At 55.0% G+C, this 15,823-nt stretch overlaps 1 protein-coding gene across 7 annotated transcripts in view; it reads right to left on the bottom strand.

Annotated features, from left to right (window-relative positions):
- Positions 1–4,923: 4,923 nt before the first annotated feature.
- The window catches only part of Tfap4 (transcription factor AP-4 (activating enhancer binding protein 4)), a 12,308-nt gene continuing 1,408 nt past the window's right edge, over positions 4,924–15,823 (bottom strand). Inside the window, exons 1-8 of one of the 7 annotated variants that reach the window (XM_013011781.1) lie at positions 14,990–15,560; positions 14,381–14,428; positions 10,224–10,389; positions 10,013–10,111; positions 9,603–9,773; positions 8,513–8,653; positions 7,301–7,495; positions 4,924–5,920 (exon numbers count right to left, since the gene is read on the bottom strand). In XM_013011781.1, coding sequence (XP_012867235.1) covers positions 5,726–5,920; positions 7,301–7,495; positions 8,513–8,653; positions 9,603–9,773; positions 10,013–10,111; positions 10,224–10,389; positions 14,381–14,428; positions 14,990–15,159 — 1,185 coding nt within the window. In that variant the 5' untranslated portion in view covers positions 15,160–15,560 and the 3' untranslated portion in view covers positions 4,924–5,725. The other 6 variants (XM_013011782.1, XM_013011783.1, XM_013011787.1 and 3 more) reach the window with 6 other exon arrangements.

Below are 15,823 nucleotides of genomic sequence, written 5' to 3'. Positions count from 1 at the left end.
TCCTATGGGTAAGCACACGTTCGTGTCAATCAATGAAGAAACTGCAATTCAGCAAGGCGAGAGAAGAGAGGGAATAGGGTAGAGGGGAGTATGAACCGCACCCCCACCCAAATGTGCAGGAGCAAGGAGGGCAATTCAAGTCCAAGAGAGTAAAAAAGACAAGTGCAGTACAGCCACCAGCCATGCTGATAGCGGAGGAAGAGGAGGATGGGCCTGGCTGAGGCCAGGGCCCGCGACATCTAAGCGTAAGGACAGCACCGGCAGCCAGCACCAGGAGGCTACTTGAGGATTTGCCTGTGATCTCTATACTGGTCTGAAGCCAGTTAGTCATCACGAAGGAGGCCAAGGTCACCAAAGGTCCCCCTTCTTCCACTACTCAGAGCTTCAAACCTCTAACACACAGGGCTGGGGCACTGCCCGGCCGCATCACCAAAGACGACCTAAGTCATGGCATAGAGGGTGTGTGTTTATATCATCCCACACTAGACCGGAAGAGAACAGACAGGGGGGCGGGGGAAGAAGAACTGGAGGTAGAAGAAAAAAAGGACAGGCACACAAAACAGAAAAACCATTAGTAAAGTTAGGGGGAAAACGTATATATTTAAGTACCTCACATGGCTGTAACTTGACTACTGATCCCAATGTGATGTCCTTAAAATAAGAACAGACCAAATGCTCGGGAGAAGTGAAATTATCTCTGCTGCTGAGGCTTGACAAGAATTTCTTCTGAGAATCCTTGTGAAGGCGACAAAGGGTAATGTAATCATTGCTGACAACATTCTTAGAGTAGAGAGAACACACTTCCCATGAAGCTGATGCCTAATAGAGACCCTAAAAATAGGATCAGAGAGGTCACCAGGAACCAAGAACATCCAATTCCCCCTCCCAAAGAAACAGCCACCAAAATGGTGGCCAATCACTCACACTTAGAATGAACCTCCACTTTGTATCATGCAGGCAGAAGAGAAAACTGACACAATCCACTTGAGGGACAGCATGTACTAAAATGTAGTACAACAGTCCTAAGTTAGAAACAACCTAAATGCTCATTGCAAGGTGAGTGGATAAACCGTGGAATATCCACACATGGAGTAGTACTCAGCAAGAAAAATGCACAAACTGCCGATAGAACAAACACATCAACTACTCTGACATAGGTTGCTGAGGCAAAAAAGATAGACAAGGGCTGGGAAGGTGGCTCAGTGGTAGAGCGCTTGCCTTGCATGCATGAGGCCTTGGGTTTGATTCCTCAGCACCACATAAGCTAAAAGAAAAAAGCTGGAAGTGGCGCTGTGGCTCAAGTGGTGAAGCGCTAGCCTTGAGCTGAAGAGCTGAGGGACAGCGTCCAGGCCCAGAGTTCAGGCCCCACGACCGACCAAAAAAAAAAAAAAAAAGATAGACAAAAGAAATAGATGCTCTTATGATTTACATGAAATTCTAAATTGGATAAAATGAGTCACGGTGACAGAAATGAGAACTACTATGAGAGTCAAATGTCCACTTTCCAGAAAGTTTGGAATCATCACCACCATCATCATCTGGCAACAAGTACTTATAAGGATGCTACCCAGCAGGAACACTCTTACATTATAGGTACCGAACAACATACCAACACGGGTCACTGAGTGTAGTCGGTAAAAATGTGAACAAGTCCCATGGATGGCAGGAGCCATTTGGCTCTAGGAAAAGAATGTTGAAACAGACACCTCTCCTAGACCCACCCTAGGAGACTCGTGAGTTCTAGCTCCTCCCTAGTACCTCCCACGGCCACTACTCCTTGGTATAATGAATGGTCAGTTTTCTGGGGCAGAAAAACTACAAGCTAGTTCTAACCAAACTGAGGCAAGGCACCTGCATAGTGGAATCTCTTGAGTGCTTGGCCTGACCTTTTTTCAACAAACTCTTAAGACTTTATGCATATGAATCGCATCTCATACATATACTTAAAGCCAAGGGTAGTGGCCTTGTACATGGGACAGAACCTGTCAAGATCCCTCATTTAAGATCAACCCATTAGTAGCACCATGAACCCTTCCCACACTCCAAATCCTAGAAAAGTTAATTCATTTTATTTTTTTGTCTGTCATTGGGCCTGAACTCTGGGACACTGTCCCTCAGCTCTTCAGCTCAAGGGTAGCACTCTACCACTTGAGCCACAGCACCTCTTCTGGCTTTTTCTGCTTATGCGGTGCTGAGGAATTGAACCCAGGGCCTCATGCATGCAAAGCAAGCACTCTACCACTGAGCCACCTTCCCACCACTGAAAAATTAAATTCTTAATCATGTTTGCTCTTGAGTCACCTAGCTCAGATCTGCTGTTTCTCTTAATGGAGTACTTCTTTCTCTTTATTAAACTCTGCTTTGCCACTTTATGTAGCAATTCTTCTTTAGAGACACGAATCTGGGATGACCCAGCAGTAACAATATAATCTACCTAGTTTTTTTTTTTTTTGGGGGGGGGAGGGTCCGGTCGTGGGGCCTGAACTCTGGGCCTGGGCGCTGTCCCTCAGCTCTTCAGCTCAGGGCTAGTGCCACTTCCGGCTTTTTTTTTTTTTTTTTGCTTTTTGCTCATGTGGTGCTGAGGAATCAAACCCAGGGCCTCAGGCATGCAAGGCAAGCGCTCTACCACTGAGCCACCTTCCCAGCCCTCTACCTAGTTTTTACATTGCACTACAGTTATGCAGAAGGTTAGCATTCGGGTGGGGTGGAGAGTCCGAGCGGCGTGCACAGGATCTCCCTGCATTATTGCAAAATGTAAAAAGTTATTTAAGCTGGGCATGGGTGGCTTATGCCTGTCATCCTAGCTACTCAGGAGGCCGAGATCTGAGAACTGCAGTTCAAAGCCAGCCCGGGCAAGAAAGTCCATGAGACTCTTCCATTAACCACCAGAAAACCGGAAGTGGCGCTGTGGCTCAAGTGGTAGAGCGCTCGCCTTAGTTGAAGAGCGGAGGGCCAGCGCCCAGGCCCCGGGTTCGGGCCCCACGACCGACCCTCCGCCCGCGGTGTACACGGTGGAAAACGACGCGTGTGCCTGGCGGAAGTGGGGGGACGTGTCACTGCCTGCCTTCAGAAGGGGCCCCCTCGGACGGCACCCCAACAAGAGCAAGACTATGAACGCGTCTGAACGCAAAGCGCGGGCCGGGCCGGGCCGGGGTTCGAGCCGCGCGGACGCCCTCGGCCTCCCGCCGCGGCGGGGCTTCCGGGACGCGCGAGGCCGCCGCCCGCTGACACGCGGCGGAGCCCGTGTCTCCCGGGGACGGGGACAACCGGACGAGGCTCCAGTCACACCTGAGCGCGGCCCGCGGGGCGGGGCGGGGCGGGGCGGGGCGGGGCGGGAGCCGGCGCGGCGCGCGCGCGCGGCGTCCTCGCGTCACTCAGCGTGCTGTGCCGGCTACAGGTTAGAAGACAACTCAGGCGGGAGCTCCAGCAAGACGCCAAGGAGCATGCGCGCCGACGAGAGGGCGGGGCCGTTCCGGGAAGGGCGGGGCCTCGAGCGAGTCCCTGACTTCCGCTGCCTGCGGTGGAGACCGCCTACCCATCGCTCGGCTCGCAGTCACTGTTCTAGGAAGTGGGGGGGGAAGGGAAGGACTTCCATAGTCCCACCCTAATCCGCGCCTCTGGCCTATGGGAATGGAGCAGCCCTTCAAGACCGGAAGTGAAGCCACAGTTCGAAGCCAGGAGTCCTGGGCCCGCAGCGCCCTCTGCTGGCCTCCTGGTAAGCTGCAGGGAACCCATCAGGCCGGCCTGCCATTTCACCGGCGGCCTAACATGACACTTGGAAGGGGCGAAAACTATGCCGGTGGGCTGGGGTGACCACAAAGGAACCTGGAGTTGCTTTGAGAACGGAGGGAGAATTAATTGATCATCTTGAGTGCGGTGGTGACTTCCCATGTCAATCTCCCCAAAACGTGGATTTCACTGAATAGAATGATTCATCTTTTTCAATACTTTGAAAGGAATTAAGAATTATTGGTGGGAACAACAGGAGGAATGAGGAATACACAATACTAATAAGTGGCAAAGCCCAGGACCCAAGAACACGTGTGTTCTGGCCTTAAGAAGCAGTGGCTTACTTGGTCATGCTCTACTGCTCAAGTTAGAACATCTTGAGCCACAAAGCCCTGAGTTAAAACCCCGGAGCTGAAGAACAAGGAGGAGGAAGAGGAGGAGTAATTTGAACCCAGAGAGATCAATCAGTAGAGCATCTGACTTTGGGCCAAGCACAGGTAGTTCACTCCTGTAATCCTAGTTACTCAGGAGGCTGAGATCTAAGGGTCATGGTTCAAAGTCAGACTCCTATCTCCAATTAACTACAAAAAAGCAGTAAATAGAGCTGTGACTCAAGTGGTAGAGTGTTAGCCTTGAGCAGAAAAGCTCAGGGACACGGGCTGGGAAGGTGGCTCAGTGGTAGAGCGCTTGCCTTGCATGCATGAGGCCCTGGGTTCGATTCCTCAGCACCACATAAGCAAAAAGAAAAAAGCCGGAAGTGGCGCTGTGGCTCAAGTGGTAGAGCACTAGCCTAGAGCTGAAGAGCTTAGGGACAGTGCTCAAGCCCAGAGTTCAGGCCCCATGACCGGACCCAAAAAAAAAAAAAAGAAAAGCTCAGGGACAGTGCCCAGGCCATGAGTTCAAGCCCCAGGACCAGAACACACAAGTTAGGGACCACTCCTCACACCCTGAGTGTAAACTATCTTCTCGTGTTTGCAGATAACCTAGAGAAATCTCAGTGAATTTCAGGATATCAGTCTCTCCTCACAAACTCGCACCACAAATCAGGAGTCTTCACATTGTCCCCTTGAGGTTTGGGGTCCAAAAAGCACCCTTTTAGTCTAAACCAGATAGCCTTGCCAAAGTTCTCCAGAGGGCACACTCACAAGAGACACAGAATCTTAAAAAACAAAGTACAAACTTTATTTTGTTTCTTTACAAAGGCACCGTGGCCTCTTGGATTTCCACCCCCCCACCCAGTTAACAAAATATAATAGCTTCTCCTTGGACACAGAGTTCAAAATTATATATAAAAAAAAACAGAAACCAAAACTAAAATAAAACCAACAACAAACAAACAAGAGAAAGAGAGAGAGAAAGACAAAGACATTTTTGGGGTCAAAGATGGGAACCCTGGAGGGAGAGGTGGGGGGAGGAGAGTGGCGAGTCCCGGTGCTGAGATGGGGAGGGGGAGAATGGCAGCAGCAAACCCCAACCGAGAAGCAAGAAGACCCCCAGACCCCAGAAAGCCCTGACCCCGCCTGACCCCAACCCACATAAGTGCTTAAGAAGAAAGAAGAAAACCAAACAGAGGAGGGAAAGAGTCGAGGCGGCCGGTCCTGGGGCTGGCTCTGGGGCGGGAGGAAATACTTGGGGTTTTGTTTGATTTTCCCTGTTCTTAAAAACATGTTTAAATGACAAAAAAAAAAAAAAAAAAAGCTTTTTTTTGGCAGAGAGAGGACGGGCACCTCAGCGCCCAGCTTCTCCAGCCCCCCTGGCTGACACCCAGCCCTGGGGTCCCGATGCTCCCACACTGTGTCACCCCAGCCCCGGGACCTGGGCTGGGGTGGCTTTGTTTAAAAGTTGATTTACAGTATTGAAAAAGAGGTCATAAAAGAGACCCAAATGACATCGTCAATTTTGTAAAAATTTCTCACTCATTCACCCACATGTCTCCCTGGCGCTGCCCCCGGCCCCCTCCAGCCCCCAGAAGGGAGAGGAGGGCTGGGGGGGGTGGTCAGGGAAGCCCACCGTCCCCCAGCGGCTCCTCCCGGCCCTGGTCCATGGCCTCGCTGTCTGAAGCCTCCGAGTCAGAGGCAGTGTCGGAGGTGTGGGGCTCCGGGCAGCTGCGGACCGGCTTGATTATGACCGCTCGCCGCTGCTCCTCCTCCAGCTCCTGCTTGTCCTGGGTGCCCTCAATGTGCTGGATCGCCTGGATGGGGACAGGCCACTGAGGGGGCTGCGCTGGGGACACCCGCCAGCTGGTATTCCCCTCCAAAAACATCCCACCCAGAACTATCCAGAAACAAGCCTGACAAAGGGGGAGAGGGCATGCCACGCCTCGGCTGAGTTCAAGACTCCCTTCCACGAAACCCACAGTCCCAGAGCTGCCTGGAACTGATGACACACGCACGGTTACACATCTGTCTGTGGACGGACTGAAGACCTTCTTATTAACTCTATTATTGGATTGATGTTTGGGCTTTTACTAGTTGTTTCTGTGCTGGCCCTGGGGATCGAACCCAGGGCCTCCTGCACACCAGGCACGTGCTTCAACCCCTTGGGCCACACATCCTCAGAAATTTTGTTTGTTTTTTTTTGTTTGTTTGTTTGGTGTTTTGTGCTGCTGCTGGGGCTTAGACTCAGGACCGCAAGCTCTCCATCGTGGCTGGTGCGCCACCACTGAAGCCATGCTTCCATTCAACCCAGGATGAGTACTGGTTAACTGCAGATGGATTCTCATGGACTTTTCTGCCCTGGACTGCCTTCAAACCAAGATCCTCCAGGTTTCAGCCTCCTGAGTAACTAGGATTGTAGGCATGAGCTACCAGAGCCTGGCTTAGCGTTTTTTGTTGTTGTTGTTTTGCTTTGTTTTTAATTATTTTTTTGTTGGTCAGAGGGCTTGAACTCTAGGCCTGGGCACTGTCCCTCAGCTCAAGGCAAGCACTTTACTAGTTGACCCACAGTGCCACTTGGGGTTTTCTGGTGGTTTATTGGAGGTAAGAGTCTCACAGACCTTCTTGCCCAGGCTGGCTTTAAACTGCAATCCTCAGATCTCAGCCTCCTGAGTCGCTAGGCTTACAGGCGTGAGCTACGGGCACCTGGCTGGAGTTTTATTTTTTGTTTTTGAGATAGTGCTGTGCTGACTTTGAGCAAGCTGGACTCAAACTTTTCATTCTCTTATCTCTACCTCCCAAATAGCTGGAATTACAGATATGCGCTACCAAACCCAGGATGAATTACATTGCTCTGTTACTGTTGATGGCAATGGAGGGGTAGTCACCATCTACCCACTCACTGCCACCGCAGTCCCATCCTGAGTTCTGGAAATGAAGGTGAGAGAACATTCCAGTACAGATCATGCCAACAGCTGGGCCCTGGCTGTAATCAGAAGGCTCTAGGAACCAAGGAGCCTCTTAGGTTCTTTTTTCAAGCCACCTGCCTCTCTGTCCCAACAGACACAGGGAAGGAGACCCGGGCGGGCTCCCTCTCACAAGCGCCCTCCCCCCCACCCCCGCCATCTTGCTCCTCCCCCATCCTCATTTTCTCACCTCTACAACCCATACGCCACCCTTTCCCAGAGCCCAGGTACCTGCACAATGGTGTCCAGATTCTGGCGGGATGTGGAAACAGAGTTGGTGACGGAGGAGGGCCCCATGGTGACGACGTTGACATGGTGGGGTGGGGGTGGGGCTGGCGCAGGCACGATCACCGTGGGGTGGTGGGTGGGGGCCGGAGGGGGCAGGAGCTGCAAGACGCACGTCCTCAGCCTTCCGCTTTCTACCGTCTTCCCGTGTTAGAAAGGTGCAAAAGGTAGGGACTACTGGGAGGTCTCTGTGGGGGGCAGGACCCCGGCCTGTCTCTTCTCTCTCTCTTTGGCAAATGGTTTCGATCTATCACACACTCCCACCATGATACGGTGCCTCACCAAAGAATCAATGCATAACAGGCTGCAGTGTTCAAAACTGAGCTACGATAGCCTTCCCCTCTTTGCAGTGTGATCAACTCAGGTGTGTGCTATAGTGGCAGAAAGCTGACAGACACAAGGGGCAAGGAGGCAGTTTACAACCCAGACCCACACTTCTGATATTGCAAACTGGGGAAATGGCAGCCTAGACACTGGCTTTCGGCCTTCCCTAGACCCAAGACCCTTCAGTTTTCTGAGTCAAGCGGCAGCTTAATAATCTGATACAACACTGCTTGTGAGTGGACACTCTGGGAGAGGCGCTTGCCTGACAAGCACAGGGCTCCAATCTACCTTTAATCCCCATCAACACACATTCACACAGAAAAAGCATCAACTCTGGATTTGCTTTTTGTTGTTGTTTTCTTTGCCAGTCCTGGAGCTTGAACTCAGGGCCTGGGCGCTGTCCCTGAGCTTGTTTTGCTCAAAGCTAGCGCTCTACCACTTAACCACAGTGCCACTTCTGGCTTTTCCTGTGTACGTGGTACTGAGGAATCGAACCAGGGCTTGATGCATGCTAGGCAAGCACTCTACCACTAAGCCACAGTCCCGGCCCGTCAACTCTGGATTTAAGACAGCCGGGATCTACCCCTCTGCTCCCAGTCACTTGACACCCTAGACATATTATTGGACCTTTCTGTGCCTCCATTTTCCCATCAGGAAAACAGGAGTGTCACAGCTCAGGAAGATTCCATATATTAACAGATACATATCTGAGACACCCAGAAGCCGGCCGGGATCGGCTCAGCAAACGCCTGAATTGTTCTGAGTTAGGCCCTATCTGCCCTCAAGGCACCAGCGTGCAACCCCACGGCGCCCCTCCCGGGCCCTCCCGCTCACCTGGGTCCGCAGGTGCTGCTGTTCCCGCTCCAGCTTCTCCTGGTGCAGCAGCCGCACCTGCTCCTGCTGCTGCTGCAGCTGCACCTGTTGCGCAATCACCTTGAGCTTTTCCGGGTACATGTGGGCCTCCAGCGAGCGCACCTGCAGTGGAGAAACAGTGCTCAGAGGCTGCTCCACCAGCGACAAGGCGGGCACTCAGGAAAACCTCAGCTGTTCCCTGTGCCTGGGCCCTACTCCCCCTTCTTTTTTTTTTTTTTTGGTCAGTTGTGGGGCTTGAACTCTGGGCCTGAGCACTGTCCCTCAGATCTTCAGTTCAAGGCTAGCGCCCTACCGCTTGAGCTACAGCGCTACTTCCGGTTTTCTAGTGGTTTATTGGAGATAGGAGTCTCACAGACTTTCCTGCCCGGGCTGGCTTTGAACTGTGATCCTCAGATATCAGCTTCCTCAGTAGTTAGTACTATAGGCATGAGCCACCGGCGCCTGGTTCCCCCGCTTCTTTGCCTGGCTAGCCCCTCTCCTCGAAGCAGCAGTGGGGCAGCCCCTGGAGAATCAAGGCCCTTCTGAGGCACAGTTCCTACGGTCTTATCTCAGGTGCTTTACTTTTTATGCTACATGCTAGAGACTGAACCCAGCTCTTTCCATGCTAAGAGTATACTTTACCACCAAACTACACCCCAGCCCTCCACTGCTTTCTAGTTTCCATGTAAGCCAGGGACTCCTGATGTAGTCCAGGCTGTTCTGGAACTCACTATGTAGCTCGGTTGTCCTCAACTCCTGATCTTCTGGCCTTAGCCCTCCCAAGTGCTAGGATTACAGGTAATCCCCACCCCTTTTATTCCAGTAAGAAGCCTCTGACATATAAAGGGTGACCCTGGAGAGCAGGGCGTCGGCTTACTCTCCCCTCCCTGCTGTACGGTACACACTTATGGTTATGCCCACTGAAGGCAAGCATGGGTCAGAGAAGGCAGAGAACAATCGATCCGCCGCCATCCATGCCCGCCCCCGGCCGGCAGAGGGCGCCGGCGCTGCCTCGCCCGCTCCTCCACAGCCCGCCACGCCGGGCCCCGGCCGACAGAGGGCGCTGCCTCACCTGCTCCTCCAGCATCATGCGCACGGAGCGCTCCTTGTCCAGCTGCTGCCGCAGTTCGATCATCTCCCTGCGCAGGTCCTCGGCTTTCTCGTCCTCCCAGATGTCGGGGGAACCGATGCCCTCATCTTTGTCTTCTGCCCGCCGCCGCTTGGGGGATGAGCCGCTCAGCTCCTGGGGACCCCAAGGAATTGGTGAAGTGTGCTGACTGACACACCCATACCCCCACTCTACCTCGCTTGACAGACAGAGAAACTGAGGCCCCCGCAGAAAGGCAAGTGCTCAGGCAGTAGGGTCAGGGGGCAAGACAGGCCCAGCAGCATCCAAAACGCATCCCAGCCCAAGGGTTGGATGGGGGCACGCAGCCATGCAGAGAGGGCCGGGCCCTGAAGGGAGGAGCCCTCGGTGGCTACCTGGATGAAACGCTTGAGCTGTGTGTTCTGCTGCAGGAGCCTGGTCTTCTCCTGCTCCAAGGAGAAAATGTACTCGGCTGTCTGCTGGAGAATGGCTGCCTGAGGGCAGGAAGGAGAGAGTCAAGCTGGCTGGAGGGGTTTACCCCAAGCTCACCTGCTGCCTACCAGAGACCAGCTGCTCCCTGAGGCCCTTCCCGGCCCCGCCGCCCACCTTGCTGAGCTTCTCTCCGTCTGTGTGGGGAATGAGGGTCTTGAGGGACTGGAAGCCCGCATTGATGCTCTGCATGCGCCTCCGCTCGTTGCTGTTGGCGATCTCCCGGCGAATCCTCCGCTCCTGGTCCCGCTGGGTCTCGGGGGTCAGTGGAATGTTGGCAAGGCTGCGAGGGAACACAGGGACAGGCTTGCCGTAGGTGTCTCCTGAACCCCGCTCCCAGTGAGCCCATGTCTCCACAATTGGTCTGCAGAGGCCCCTAAGTGTAACTTGCGCCCCCTCCCTTCCTGCCACGCACACCAGGCCAGCCGATGCCTACACCCTGCAAATCACTCAAAGAGCAGCCAGGCGCCCTGGCTCATGCCTGGAATCCCATTTACTCCGGAGACTGAGACTGAAGGGTTAGGGTTCAATGCCAGCTGGGACAGCAAAAAGTCCATGAGATTCTTATCTCCAGTTCATCACCAAAAAGCCAAATGTGGAGGTATGGCTTAAGTGGTACAGAGCCAGCTTTAAGAAAAGAAAAAAGATGGGCTGGGAAGGTAGCTCAGCGGTAGAGTGCATGCCTTGCAAGCATGAGGCCCTGGGTTCGATTCCTCAGCACCACATAAACAGAAAAAGCCAGAAGTGGCGCTGTGACTCCAGTGGTAGAGCGCTAGCCTTGAGCTGAAGAGCTGAGGGACAGCGCCCAGACCCAGAGTTCAGGCCCCATGACCGGCAAAAAAAAAAAAAAAAAAAAGAAAAGAAAAAAGAGGAAGTGGCGCTGTGGCTCAAGCGGTAGAACGCTCGCCTTGAGCTGAAGAGTGCAGGGACAGCGCGCAGGCCCAGAATTCAAGCCCCACTACCTACCAAAAAAAAGAAAAGAAAAAAGAAACAACAACAAAGAGTGAGACGCCGAGTTGAAGCCCCAGTCCTAGTGCATGCACACGCACACGCACGCGCGCACGCGCACACACACACACACAGCTCAAGGGCGATGGAAGGATGCCCCTAGGATGCCCACTAGGCCAGATCAGCTGGTTGTAGAAAAGAGAAGCCAGCGTAGCAAGCTGGGCAGTGTGTTGGAGAACCCACAGGGCTCCCTGGCTTGCTTCCTTCTTGTAGAAAGGCTTCTCTGAAATAAGGGTTCCGGAGCTCCGCCTGGGCAGCAACATCCAAAGGCTAATGACCAGGCGAGTCCTCACGGCAAGCCCAGCATCTGCCTGGCAGGACTGGAAAGCTGAGTGTCTGTCTAAGCCCTGCGATTCTGCTGCAGACAGACCCGGGGCCACATTGGAGCCCTCTGCTCCTTGGACGCTTCTGAGCTGCTGGCAGCACCTCGACCCCCTCTCCTTCAGGATCTCAGCCTTGGCCGCCACATTCTGAGATGTCCCCGCACAGCCCCGCAGAGCTGTGGCTCCAGCCACAAGCCTCTGGTCTCCCCCACACTCCCCCCTCGTGCCCACCACAGACACCACCAACTACCACATCCCGCCCCCCAAGACTACAGAGAAGACAAGGCAGACATCACTCCACAGAGAAGACACCTGGCCAACAGCCCCCCACCCACCCACCCCAAGAGGCAGACCTGCTCTGTGCCTGAGAAGTGAGACTCCCAGAATGCAGTGGGCCGTGTTAGTGCTTGTTGCAGGAGCCCTGGGGTGAGAGAAGAGGCAGCCAGGGATGGATGGGGGCGACGGGGAGCGCAAGGCGTTGGCGGGAGGCAAGACACCAGCACAGCCCGTGGGCCCAACGCCACTGCTCCCGCGGGGTGGGCTGTGTGTGGCCTGGAGAAGGCATGCCCCACTTCCCAGCCTCCCTCGCAACTCCCCCCACCCTTGGCCTGATGGCTTCCAGATGCTGGCTCCCAGCAGAGGCCGCCAGCCCCACCCAAAACCACAGCCTGGCCTCTTCCTGAGGGGCCCTCCTCGGGAGACCTGCTCACCACTTGCCAGCCACGGCCGCTCAGGCCCTGAGCCCTGTGGATTGAGGAAAGGCCTCTGGGCAGCCCTCATCTCATTTGACAGGGTCAAGAGAGGTACCTGGTCTGCGTCCCTTGCTGTGACTTGGGCCCTGTCCGGACCCCAGGGGGGAAGGAGCTCACAGCGGCCCAGGAGCAGCACACACATGCCACAGCTGGAAGCCCTGAGGCCCGTCCTGCCCCACCCAGCCTCCCCGGGGACCCTGGCCGCCTCCCTGCCCCTTTCCCCGGCCTCCTGGGCTTCCTCGCCGATGGAGCGAGGATGGCTCCCAGTGAGTGTTCCGGGTCCACAGGGAAAACAGCCCCCTCCTGCCTCCCCACGCCAGACCCCAACTTCACCAGGGACCACAGACCCAGACCCCAACCTACCAGCCCTGCCTGGCTCCCTCCCCTCCCACGTACAGTCCCTGGAGGGGGGGAAAGGGGGGGCTTCACAGAGAATGTGAGCGCCAGGAAGGGGCCCAGGTCCCCTACTTTACAGACAAGGCTGAAGGCTCCCCTTCACTTAAGAGCTAGCTCGGACAGCTGGACATCCAGCTCACCAGCCTCAGGCTGGGGGGCCTCTCTTCTCCCACCCCCCTACCCTGGCAGGGAGAATGACAGTTTCTGGAAGGAGAGACGCTGACCCTGGACCGTCCACCCTGGGAGCCTGGCCCTGCCCCCCCCCACCTCCCCATGCAGGTCAGGAGACCCGGACGCACGGGTTGCTCTTCTCTGCAGTGCCAGTTGTCTCAGGAAGCCAAGCTGCGGGGGTGACCCAGAGCTGCCAGGGAGCAGCCCGTCCCCCCTCAGGAGAGATGTGGAGAGGCACCTATGGGTGAGGCTCACAGGCAGAGCCGATCCCGGGCTGAGTTCGAAAAGGAGCCCTGGCTGGGGACATGCCTCAAGTGGTAGAACACATCCCCAGTATGGAGGAGGGGTGGGGGGAGGGGCAGCCCGGGTCAGTCATCAGGTCACCCTGAGAATCAGCTCATGTGGCAGGCCTAACTCCCCCCCCCCGCCAAAAAAAGGGCTGTATTTATTCTTCATATGTGTTGCGCTCACTTTGCTAGAATCTTCTCACTGAATTGTCACAATCTTTCCTCCCCCTCCCCCATCAGGTCGCCTTATAATTCCCATGCAAAGGCAGCAGAGGCTCCGGAAGAGACCGGAAGGGACCAGCGGCAGCAATGGCCTCGGAACCCCAGAGCAGGGGTCAGGCCACAGGGAAGAGCAGGAGGCAAATGCTCCCCGCAGCAGTGCCAGGCGCCCTGAGCCCAGTCACTGTGTTGCCTCTTAATACCCACAGAGTCAGTGTGCCCATAATCCCAGTTAATCTGAGGACTGGAGTTCGAAGCTGGCCTGAACAGGAAAGTCCAGAAGACTCTTTATCTCTGAACACCAAAACTTGTGGCTCAAGTCTGGTAGAGGCTCAACAGACTTGAACAAGAAAGCTAAGCATTAGAGCGCAGGCCCTGAGTTCAATCCCCAGTACCCTCATAAAAAAATGGGGGGGGGATATTCACAGACTTTCCCTGGAGCGCAGAGGGGCAGCTGCCCGAAGGAGACTGCAGGGCCCCAGCCTGGAATGCCTCCGCCTCCGAGTTCCCAGAAAGAAAAGGCCCAGCCCAGGAGCAGGGCTCTACCTCAGCTCCTCAGAAGCCAGAATGCTCTCTTACCCTTCCCCTCCAAACCCATCGGCGAGGCCTTCAGGCTGGGAACCAGATGCTAGACTTAACTCTGAGACGTTTTCCCTCACAAGACTTGGATTTGCCACTAAGAACCAGCAATGATAACCCACCTAAAGAGCTGCCAGATTGTTTGAGGCTATTTGCAAGGGAACCTCTGATTGGTGGAATTCAGGCCAACTGGGGGCTGATTGGTGGGATTCAGGCTAACCAGGGGCTCTGATTGGCAGAATGTAGACTAACCAGAGGCGCCAAGTGGTGAGCTACAGGACAGCTAGGGGTCCTGCATGCTGCAGGACCCAAGGTTCCATTGATAAAGGGTGACACTGCACCGGAGACAGTGGTCTTTCTACATATGCCTGCGAGTTACTTATACTTCTGAGTTTTGCAGACGTGAACTCCACTCCCAAGTATTTAGCCACGTGGTTAAAAAGTCTCACCACCCCCCTGTCTAAGGGCAGACTCCCCAGGTAAGCAGTAGTAGAGACCCCTGGCAAACACAGCTCCAGTTTACCCCACCCCTCACTCACCTCCACCCCCCACTCACAGCCAGTCTTGCTGAAGCTGAGCAGGAGTTGCTGGCCTCAGGAATAAGGGAGGGCACCAGACAGTCGACAAAGAGCCAAGGAACAAAACTGGATCATTAGCATTGAATTTGGGAAAGCAGAGCTACCATCCATCCTACCAGAGGACCCCCAGATTCTGCTGGCATCCCAAGCAGATCCTCAGAAGGCAGGAAGTATAGTTTTTAGGTCTAGATCTCTGATAGTACCTGTTTCTCCTGTATCTCAAGTATCCTCCACCCTCTTCACCTGACTTGCCAGTTCCAGCCCCCAGTGCCCAGTAAGAAATCTCACTTATACCACCCTGGACCTATTCAACATCCCTGAGCCACTTAACATCCAGAGGTGGGGCATGTCCACAAGGATTCCTCCCATTTCTTCCAGAAAGGGGGGGAAGAACTCCCCCAGTGACATTCATCCCTCCTACATGACAGGTCTCTCAGCCTCTACCCACACTCCCTCCTCCCCAACAGACCAGGGCCAGCCTGGAGTCTCAGACCACCTATCATTGCTAGTACCATCTGGCTGGTGTCTTGTAAAACACAGGGACCCAACTGAACTGGGCGCTTCCCATACCTAATCCTCACATTGAACCAAGTCTGAGGACCCTTAGGCAACAGGCCCAGATATTCGAGGTGTGACACAGCCCTGTGGCTGGCCTGGAGAGTGAGGAGAGGCAGGGAGGGCCCACTGGAGCAAAGTCCACCAGCCTGAGACAACAGAGAAAAGTGAGTCCATCCAGCCATAAAGTCCTGCCCAGCCCCCACACTCCATCCTAGAGGGGCATCCGGCTTCCCCCTGCAGCCCCAGCTGAGAAGGGGCAGACTCAGACCCCGGACTCTATGCCCAGCGCACAACTGGCAGCGGGCAGGCTGAGGGCCTGTGGGCTTGAAGGCAGGTCCTGCCACTTCAAGCGTTTAGCTGGCCAAGCTCAGTCCTTCAGGGGAGTCTGCTGGCGGCCCCCCTGAAGGAGCACCTGGGGCCTGACACCTGAGTGTGCAGGGTCAGAACCTGGACCCTCCTCTCCAGCAGGAGGAGCAACTCCAGCCCACCTCCCAACTGACCAGCCCAGCCAGGGGCAGCCAGCAGACCACAGGAAAGCAGGGCCCCAGAACCCGCAGCTCCAATCCTGGCTCCAGCACCACTGGCTGTCTAACTGATCTCTTCCCAAAGAAGTCAGAGGACAACTCGATTCACAGGAGGATTATCTAGTAACTGAGACAAATCCTGGCAGAGGACCCAGACCACATAAGGGGCTCGGGACGTTTTGTTGACGGTGATTTTGCGGACCGCTGGGCGCCCCGGGTGTGCCTGCCAGGTGCCAGGCCCACCTTCCCTCCTGACTGCGACCTAGAGGCCCGGCGGACACCTGTGCCACCACCTGCGGATCCCGCTCCGCGGCCCGGGCGC

The sequence above is a fragment of the Dipodomys ordii genome, unplaced genomic scaffold (genome assembly GCF_000151885.1).
Source record: "Dipodomys ordii isolate 6190 unplaced genomic scaffold, Dord_2.0 Scaffold14, whole genome shotgun sequence".
NCBI classification, from domain to species: Eukaryota; Metazoa; Chordata; class Mammalia; order Rodentia; family Heteromyidae; genus Dipodomys; species Dipodomys ordii.
This window is presented reverse-complemented; position numbering and strand designations above follow the sequence as displayed.